The sequence below is a fragment of the Xiphophorus hellerii genome, chromosome 20 (genome assembly GCF_003331165.1).
Source record: "Xiphophorus hellerii strain 12219 chromosome 20, Xiphophorus_hellerii-4.1, whole genome shotgun sequence".
Classification (NCBI taxonomy): domain Eukaryota; kingdom Metazoa; phylum Chordata; class Actinopteri; order Cyprinodontiformes; family Poeciliidae; genus Xiphophorus; species Xiphophorus hellerii.
In genome coordinates, this window is record NC_045691.1 from 2,852,582 (window position 1) to 2,862,974 (window position 10,393).

General features: G+C 39.7%; 1 protein-coding gene across 2 annotated transcripts; it reads right to left on the reverse strand.

Annotated features, from left to right (window-relative positions):
- LOC116710351 (monoacylglycerol lipase abhd6-A-like) lies at positions 1 to 9,442 on the reverse strand. 2 transcript variants are annotated; one of them, XM_032549363.1, is made up of 10 exons: positions 9,346 to 9,442; positions 7,720 to 7,853; positions 6,996 to 7,155; positions 6,209 to 6,265; positions 4,381 to 4,494; positions 3,374 to 3,506; positions 2,368 to 2,525; positions 2,238 to 2,292; positions 1,027 to 1,127; positions 1 to 923 (listed from the first exon to the last, which is right to left on the reverse strand). In XM_032549363.1, exons 2-10 carry the CDS (start codon positions 7,836 to 7,838, stop codon positions 765 to 767), a joined length of 1,056 nt encoding a protein of 351 aa, XP_032405254.1. In that variant the 5' UTR covers positions 7,839 to 7,853; positions 9,346 to 9,442; the 3' UTR covers positions 1 to 764. The 2 variants fall into 2 exon arrangements, with proteins under 2 accessions (XP_032405254.1, XP_032405255.1); XM_032549364.1 differs by lacking the exons at positions 6,209 to 6,265; positions 9,346 to 9,442 and having other exon boundaries at positions 7,720 to 7,902.
- Between the last annotated feature and the right edge of the window lie 951 nt (positions 9,443 to 10,393).

Genomic DNA, 10,393 nt, shown 5'->3' on the forward strand with positions numbered 1-10,393 from the left:
TAAAACATGTTAATTAGTGAGTTTTATAGCAGTTCAAAGATGGAAATCTGGACTTTGGAACGAAACATCTCAGTTGAAGGTAAACTAAAGCAGAGAGCAGTTTGTGATCATTGGTCCTTTCAGAGAGACGATCAGATCAGATATTTGAAAATTCAAACGTGAAAACCGATTTTATTTTTGCATTGAAACAATTCACGTCCTCATGGAATTTCATTTCTTCCGGACGACACGAAGCCTCATTTTCTGCAATGAGGCTTCACGCAACTTCGTTTTTTTATGGATGACAACTGTCAGTGGAGAGAACAGCTGCAGCTGCAGGTCGGAGGTCACAGAGGTAACGTTCACACGGGCTTAACCCATTTAAATCATTGGTGAAGTGTTAAAATAATTTCTGGAAAGTCTGTTAAAGGGAAGTTTTTCCTCCACTGTCACCAGATGGATCCTCAATATGAGGCATTGCTTGAGCTTACTTGTATAATTTTTAACCAACTTAAACAATTGGTGCAGCGTTAACTTTTTATGGAAATTCTTCCTGTTAACGGGAAGTTTTTCTTTTTGGAAAGTCTCTACCCTCAGCTCTGGTTCTTAGACTTGTTTCCTGTGAAGTTAAAATCACCAATTTTTCCCTACAAAGAAAGAAACAAACGCTTTTTCAGAGAACAATTAGTCAAATTCCTCCCCTGGAATGATTTTTGCTAACAAGAAGAGACTCATCTGTCAGTTAAAATAAATGCTTTAAGTTCTGGTTTTGGCTCCTCCTTCGCTCAGGCTTGTTTCTTTGCTTTATTGTGGAAGTCCAGCACAAGGTTAGCAAATTTCCTCGGCCTCTCCAAGGCAATGGCGTGACCGCAGTTGTCCAGCAAATCCACCTGGCAGTGAGGCAGCGCCTTCTGGATCACCGCGGCTCCAGAAACATCCAGGATCTGGGAAAGTGGAGGCATTTGTAGAGACTGAATTAAATTCAAAGTCCAAATGGGGTCAGAATAATTTTTTGTGTGTAAGACTTTCCAGCATTGCCGTATTTACCTGGTCGTTCTTCCCCCAGATGACCTGCAGGGGCGCTGTGATCAGATTCAGGTGTTGTTGCAGCGAGTGCCGAGATTTCTCCCCAATGATCGCCAGGAACACTAAACAAATATCATTTATTACTCATCATAAGAAGTTTAAAAAATTTTGCACAGATTATGAGACAAACAACCAAACTGGTGAACCTTTCTTGACCTCTGCCTTTTCGCAATCTTTCGCTAATTCTTTCCTCACTAATGCATAATTGTGAGTTTATTGCAAATTTTCCACAAAAATAGTTAAAAACATTGGGGTTATGCGATGCTAACTTCCACCTGCAGGTGGCAGTATTTCTTCTATTACACTGCTGCCTCAGCTTCACTTCAGTTTTTGAAGTTTTTTAAAGAATAAAAATGTTTGTGTCCAATTTGTCTGCTTGTTGTTTTTTGTATGCAGATTTTGGAAAAGGGACAAATGAGGGAAAAAAATATTACAAAAATCCTTGCAAATATTTCCAAAGTAGCACCACAAAATCAGAGACTTTGATTGTAAAAAATTGCAAAAACAATGGACTCATTAAAGAACCAAACAGGAATAAGTAGACCTGTCACAACCCAACATTCTATATATTGATTTATATTATATTTCTGCAGAATAATTACTTTACAGAAATAATTACAGGTACTGTACATAATTGTAAAAAATAGAATATGAAACTTAATTACTGCATACAAGATTAATTCAAAGTCACAAATGAGAAAATAAGGCATCAAACTGTATTAAAAAGTAATAATGGTTATTCAGCTTAAAAGGGAAAACAGGCAAAAGCTGCAGGTAGTGCATTTTCTCAAAATGGCGTCTTTAAAGGCGAGCGTCTCTTTGAAGACTGAAACTGAAATTATTGAGCTAATTTTAATTTATCATGTGATTAAGGTTTAGGAAGGAGAATCAAACTGAACAGAAATTATAAAAGTCGCTAAAAGTCATTATATTTACTCAATTAAATTTACTTGAATAACTTTTCCGAAAAAAAAATTACTTTTAGGAGTATTTTTAGTATCTACGCTTTTTATTTTTACTTGAGTAATTTTATGATGAAGTATTTCTACTCTGACTTGAGTAAAATTTCTGAACAACTTTGGTCCTGAAATAAAAAATAAAATACTTTAGCAACTTGTGTCTATTTTATTTAAATCTGAGGAACGATGGAGAGTGAAAACAGGAAGACTGACCTTCTCTGTAGAAGTTGTTGTTTGGGATCCTGTTGGCCAGAAGGCCCCGGAGGAACTGCAGGAGCAATCAGAGCAACATGTCTGTTAGCGCCGCGCCACGAAGGGAAGCCTGGAGGGCTCGGCGCCGTACCTGGTGGGGGATTGTGGGCGATTTGTAGCAGCACAGCTTCAGCATGGCCTCCAGCTCCTGCATAGAGGTGGGGATGAGCGGGATGGGCGCGATGGGCTTCTCCAGGTCCAGCTCCTTCAGAAGGACGATGAAGCTGGACTCTGTGGGGTAAACCAGACCTGCAGGGAAGCGAGGAGGAGCAGAAAGCACCAGGAACGACGCCAAATTAAAATACCCAACGTTTCTGAAGCCAGAAAAATAGAAAATCTATGAAGAAGCAGACAAAGTCCCCAGAGCAGGGCTGTCCAAACTTTTATTATGTTGGCCAAAATATCGTCAAGACAAAATATTGCAGGCCAAATAAAAAAAAAAAACATAAATAAATAATAATAATAATAATAATATAAAGATTTAATTTAAATCAAGCATTTAAAGTTTTCTGATTTTGCTGTTTTTTTGTGGAAAAGGTTGTTATTTATTGAAGATCCAAAACTTTTGAATAATTTTACATGTTTTCTGTATTAAAAGAAATTTCATTGAGGTTTCAGATTCTATGGGCTTGAATGAACAAAATTATTCTGTTATTAAAAAAAGATTTGGTAGCTTTTTATTTGAAGGGGAGCGAAGACTGACATAACAACATGAAGGAGTCTTCATGAATGTTCAGAACTGCTACCAAGAATTCGGTAAATTATGACACTTTTAGTGCAAAGTTGCATTAAAAGTCCATTAAAAGTGTCATTATTTACACAATAACACTTCATAATAACACTATTAAACGGTACTTCTTATGTTCACCAACTCAAGTAAAGTGTTACCAAATATTTGAGTTACTTTCTTTCAAAACTTGCTTTATTTAGCCAAGTTTAATCAATTAGATAAAAGCTGGTTTCCATCTGTACCTGTGATGGAACGGCCAAATTCAAAATCACGCCAAGGGCCACAAATGGCCCTGGCGCCGCACTTTGGACACCCCTGCCTTAGAGGTTTACAGGGAAGTGAAACCTGAAGAAAGCAGCAGATTTACCTGCTGGACACACCAAGGTGAGGCTGCAGACGTCAGCCGGGTAAAGACCGGCGTAGACGCCCGCCACGTTCCCGCCCATGGAGGCGCCGACCAGGTGGAACGGCGATTTATCCAGACCGACGCTGCGGACGAACTGACCGGACACAAAACAGACGGGCGGCCATTTTCAACATGCTGATGTAGGTTCATGATGTAGAAACCAGATTTATAATAATAACTCTGGATTTTCATTATAGTTTGGTTTTATTGTGACTGTTTGTTTAATTCAATTAGTTTTTATCAGTTTTTAGAGTGTTAACTGGTTTCTATTAGTTATTTTTAGTTAAATCTTGTTCAGTTGTAGTTTATTTTTTTATAGTACTTATTTCATACTTTGGATCATTTTCAGGTGCTGAATTCAAAAAGGTCAAAGTATTTTTCATTATGCTCACATCGATTGGGTAACGAATAATCAACAGGAGATACTGTTTTTGAAAAATGTATTACATTGTTGTTGAACAACCAACTGACTCTGGAGTTTTCTCCCAGATTTTGTTGTTGCCATCTTAGGGACTGGTGTTAGCGCCACCAGGAGGATTATGGACTGCAGTAATTTACCAACTACTGATGTAAACTGCTTGTGTGTTTAAAAACAATAATCAATTTCACATCAGTCTGAAAAGCTAATCAATAGATTCATAAACACAACAATGAAGCTAGCCTAGCCAGATTTGTGAGCTACATGGTGTCTAAAGTCAGCAGCTTCCTGTCTGAGGCTGGAGATTTTTACCATCAAAATTCAACATTTTGATTGGAAATGCGCTATATAAGTTCAGACCATTTACTGAATCATGATTGTTTGCCTCATGTTAGAGGTTTCCATGGAAACCGAGCACAACCTGAAGGGATGTGATGAGAAAGATGCTTTATTTCAACAAAATTAGAACATCCAGGCTGTGTCAATATGTCTTTAAATCAAGTTTATGGTTTTTATTGATATGGTAAAAGCTGGAAGCGTTTGCACGGACCTGATGGACTCGCCTGGCCTGACCCTGGATGCTGTAATCTTCTGCACCAGTTCGACTCGTCCCTTCATGTCCAGGCATGTCCAAACAAACCACATGCAGGTTTCTGGGGAGGTACTGGAAGCAAAAACAAAAACTGACACAGAACGTAGAAACTGTGGGTGGAAATTAAAGTATGTAACTATAAAGACTGGTTTGGTTTGAATGCATTTGTGAACATCAAGTGGACTGAACACTGCTCCAAAAGCAGGAAGTGGACTACAATGCAAGGCTTTCTGGGTAAATACAAGCAAAACAAATGTGCTAGCCCAGTGCTAGAAGGAGAAATGGCTCCTGGTTTTTAGTCAGACTAAAGAGAAATCCTTACTGCCTAGCAATTGTAGCTTTCTTTTTGTATGAGGCATGTTATATTAGAAAATCTTCGATTTAAGCTGTTAGCGCTTCCCAAGCTGCACCAGCAGAGGGAGCTGTACTGAGATTAGTCTCCAGAAATAAGTTAATTTGAGCTCTTAAGGCATTCAGAAAATCAGCGTCCTGAAGTAGCCTTGAATTTAGCCTCCATCTTAGAGATGTGGGGGTGCTAAATTCCTAACCTAAAAAGTAATCTAAAAAACATGTTACTGATCTAAATAATGAGTACTCCACAATTTCTAAAAATACTGATAAGTAAGTATAATCTAAAAAGCATAGTATTGGTCGGAATAATGAGTACTCCACAGTTTAAATTTATTTCTCTGTATTCTAAATTTATTCTAATTCCTTTTTTGGGTTAAAAGTGAGTACTCTACAGTTTCTAAATAATAAAAGTTTTGAAATAAAAAGAGGAAAGGACACATTAGGGCACATGGCAACAATCAGACAAAACAAAGGACAAAACAAAGACATGAGTGGAGGCGGTGACATCACAGGGCCATGAAACCACGTTGCTCAGCCTCCAGGCAGAAGTCCGATAAGATGTTGTTATCAAGACATGTCCTTGGGAGTGCTCAGCTCCACAGCTGCATGGATAACAGTAGGCGTGAGGTGGGAAGGAACGTTATGTTTACATATCTTCAAAGAGATTGGAAATATGCAGCCCTTCCAAGGCAACACAGGGAAAGCCAATTCAGATATAAAATGTTTTAGGTCAGGTAGATTACAAATTTCAGTCTTCCCTGAAGTCTCTCCGATACATCTCAGTTCCCAATTATCCAAATTAGTTTGGTTGTTCCACTGAACCGAAGCTAGCAACTTCTCCAAGATCGATTCCATCATGTTAGTGAGTTTTAGAGTCCTCAGATGGGCTGCGAGTTTCAGCAAGACTCACATCCAATTTGCGTCTCTGTCCACACCACAAGTCTGAGTGTTCGCTCGTTTGGCCAAGTCCGTCACAAATTTGTCAATAAGCCAGGTATCCACAAGCTCCAAACAGCAGAAATCCTGCTACCATGAATAAATCCAGGGTGTATCCCGCCGGGTGTGTCCAAGAGGGCTCTCCTGTGCCCAGTCTTCTCGTCAAGAAAATTTGATCAATTGCATTTAGAGACCGGTTGACCAGATCCGTAATTTGTATGTTTGGAGGATGTGCAAAGAAAGGCTCCAAAAATATAGAAAAAGACAGGACAAAAACAGAGCAAGCAGGGCAGGGAGGGAGCAGAGGAACACAGCATCTGCCTTCAACAAGAGTTAGTGCATATGTATCGGTAAATATGATGTGGCCTTGAATCTCCGCCAGGATTATTAGTACTCGTCCGTCCTCATCCTTAACCACCCGGTTAGCTTTAAACTGTAACTGCTTGTGAATGAGTATTGCTACCCCTCTGCTTTGTCTGCTGCCACATGAATAACATACCTGACCCACCCAATCTCGGCATAGTCTCTCCAACTCCAGGGGCAGCAAATGTGTCTCCTGTAGGAAAACATCCACTTTTTTAGTTTTATTGAGAGTTGTTATTTTCTTCTTGATAATATTGTTTTTCTAATAGGATGATTGAGGCCCCTCATGTTCCAGGTCATCAAGGTGAAGGTTTTCTGACTTGCTGTCATGAAATTTGTACATATAGACGCGATGTGACACATTCCCGATATCAAAAAGACAGCGATGAGGCTGTTTGTGATTGGTCAGATTCACATGGCCAATCACAAACAGGGAAGAGAGGAGGAGGGTATAAAATAATCTGATGAACAGGTGAACATTTTTTTTTTTTTCTTCTCCGAAGAGTTTTTGCGGCGCCAGTGGCTCGTATTTTTTCCACAGTAGGCAGACAGGAAGGAGGGTGAGGAGAGGGGGGAAGACATGCGGTAAAGGTCGTCGGGACCGGGAGTCAAACCCGCGACGTCCGCGTCGAGGACTAAGGCCTCCAAACGTGGGGCGTGCTAACCCCTGCGCCACCACACCCCGCCCCAACAGGTGAACATTTTGACAAACAAATTTGGGGTGGTAACAAACAGTAGCCACCCTCTGGTGCACTAACAGCATCTTGACTTGGGCCCTAATGACAACGAACCGAAACGCAGCAACAGATATACAACCACAGGACTGGAGAGAAAAGTGGGTTAGTCAAAGTTCAGAACTCAACCTGGCTGAAATGCTGAGTTGGAACCTCGGTGATCTGAAGTAGTGAGTGTGTGTGTGTTACCTTGATGACAGACAGCCACATTTCCTTGGAGGTGGAGAACCCGTGCAGCAGCAGCAGAGTCGGCGTGGCGCCCCCTGGTGTCCCGCGGGTGGAATAACAGAAGCGGTAACTTCCACTGTGGGAGTAGCAGACCGCCATGCCCTGCGACAGGCACATGTACCTGAGGAGGAGAGCAGAGGGTTAGACCCAGCAACCCAGAACCGACCTCTGGATCCAGAGCGTCCCTCCAAACAGACAGGCTTTCCTCTAAGGACCCAAATGAAAATCTGCTCTGGGCCCCAAAACGGCTTGGACCAGCCCTGATATGGACGTTGATAAGGATCCCTGCAGCCACGGAGACGAGCTGTTTATCAATAAACAGTCTGCTTTCATAATTCATTCAAATAAATGCAGATTTTTTTGCATAGTGCCAGATTATATCAATGTAAGAAGATGTTCGATACCATTTAACTTTTATAAGTAGAATGCAGAGAGAGGTATTTATTTAATTTATTTATTTATATGTTTGTAATTTGTTCATGGGTTTCATCAATATTTCCTGCCACAACTGGCCCTATGAGGACATTCACAATCTTGATGTGGCACAAAATGAAAATGAGTTTGAAACCTCTGATAGAACGTATGGAGAAGTGCTGACATGAAGAACATGTTGAGGTAAAAGGTCATTCAGTGACTCATCAAGCGCGAGGCGTTAATGGAGGCAGCGCGTTCTGTGTGTGTTTACCAGCCGTAGGCCTTCAGCAGCACTCCGGGCCAGAACACCACGGACGTAACGAGGGCGAAAACAGGAACAAGCAGAACTCCTCCTGTTAGCAATAATTTTTTAGCCCACCTTAGCTCCATCGCTGCTGCAGACGTCTTGAAAAGCAACCAAACATCTGATCAGATTGTGGAAAACATTTGAAATATCCAAAATAAATAAACAAAACAACAGAAGGAACAAAAAATTTATTCTGAAATCTCTATAAACAAAACCGTTCTTCAAAAAAATGGCTATTTGAGACAGAAAACCAAAAACTGAACACTTTTCATCCAGTTTTTGGTAGAAAGACAAAAACACTAAATCATGGAAATGGAAATTATTTAGTTTGTTTTAAATTATCGTGCGATTAATTGATTTATTGATTATTGTGACAGGCTTGTAATACGAACAGAACAAGTCAGATTTACTGAAGGTTATCTTTGCAAAGTTAAACAAAAATGTTGGAATATTTTTCTCTGATTGCTTTTTGTGCCTCTTTACTGAAGTTATAGATATTTTAGAAAATGTTTTATTCATATATTTTGTGCTATTTTACTAATTGCTGTTTTATAAGGCTGTTTCTAAACTGTTTTCCTTATTCAGTGGTTTTTACTTTTAAATATCTTGTGAAGCATTCTGAAACTGACTTTGCTACTTTAAATCAAATTTATTATTAATGCAATCATAATAAAAGTTAAAAGCAGTCAACGGGGTGTGAACTGACGTATAACTTTTAAAAAAATCTCTGCATATAGTAAAACCATAATTACCCTTTAATTCTGGGTGAAGGTGAAGCCATTTATTATCAAACAGTATTTTCTCTTTAAATCATAACAGAAACAACCCAAATTAATGCGATCATAAGCTTCCAGAGTTTCCATCCTTTAACACACAAGGCTTTAAATGTTTCACCTGGAATCTGTTTGAACTAAATCAATTTTGGTGTAGAAAAACATGAGGGTTTCAGTTTCAGCTAACTCACCAAACTTTTTGAAATTAAGAGGTGAAGTTGTTTCAAGACGAAGAGACATGGAGGAACTTTAAAGTAAAAAAAAAAAACAGCCTCAAAGAATATCAAAATAAAAGTTTCCTGGCCTACATTGACCATAAGGAGGGGTCACTAAGGTCACCATTTCTCCCCTGAAACACGGAAGTGGAGTGATGATTATGTGGGATGAGAACATGGGACAAAATTCAATATTTAAAAATAATGATCCAGAACCCAAGATGGACTCAACAGAAATCAGTGGAGGTTCTGGACCGACAATCAGGAATCAGTTGGGTTGTTTCCGTTATGATTTATTAGAAAATCAATATTATCACCCAACAGGTGGTGAAAGTTTGCAGTGAAGCTGGAGGATATTCTAGATTATTACAGCGGACAGATTATCAGCAGCACATAAGGAAACTTCTCTCTGATTTTAATAACATCCAGCTTCGTTACGATTTTTTTTAATAGAAGAGGGAAACCGTCCAAAACCGGTGAACAACGTCGGTTACATAAAACCAGGACCGGCAGAAAAAACGGAAAACCTGCACACCGTGAATCCCGACCGAATAACACCTGAACAGAAGCACCTGTTGAGCAGAAGAAGAAAAAAGCCGCACCTGCACAGCTCCTCCTGCTTCACTCCTTCAGTCTCCTCTTTTCTCCTCCTTCACCCAAATTATACAACCGCTGCTCATCCTTCCCTCAATCGAAACGAACGTGCTGCGTTCACGGACCGTCAGAAATACGGCAGTACTCCGTTTGAGATAAAACACAGGCTGAGATTTTCTCAGGAAGTTAATTCCACCAGCTGTCCTCAGATATGTGGAATCTCTTAAGTGTTAACTTCTCTAGAATGTGTTCTCCCTGAATTAATTCATCATAAAACAGATTCCAGATCTGCAGAAAATGATCCAAAATCTGGCAAATTCATGCATCAAAACTGAGAAATTAAGATTTAGCAGTCCGAAAGAGATTCTGTGATGTTTTTAAATTTCTGTAAATTCTGCATCTTCCTTCTCTTCTACCAGATTCAAAATGCAACAGTTTATTTTCAACTATTTAAAGTCTAACTAACCTCTAAATCAGGTGGTCCCCCTGACAAACTGTTTAAATAGGTTAGAGTTCTATCTTTATGTTTTTGTGCAAATTTGAACATTTTCGTGTAAATTTCTTTAGTTGCGCATTATTTTTTGCCTAAAACCGTCTCAGTACTTTCCCTTTTCGTCAAAAGATTTAATTCTTTTTGTTTAAGATGGGTACAGCTGTTTTTCCTTAACACAGACGCAAGTTAATGAATGAAACCATACAAAACTGCTGATGCGAGTCATAAAACATTTTTTTAAAAGCCACACTGCACTGCAGTTTCCTACCATTTGTCACGGTTAAAGTTTAGTGTCTTGTTGGTAGTACTTGCATGCCCGTACAGCAGGGGGCGCTGCCAAACTCAGTATCACAAACAGTGGCGCAAAAAGTGGGTATGCAGTGTATGCAACGCATAGGGGCGCTGCACTAGAGGGCGCGCAAAAAACGATGTGGGGATTTTTTTTTCTAGTCAGCATTTTATGTACTTAACAGCTGTTTGTGTATGAAATGATAAATAACAGAGGAACAGCACTGATTAGGCGCCTCTCCCCTCCAGCCAGCCGCTCTCCCCTCCCATACAGG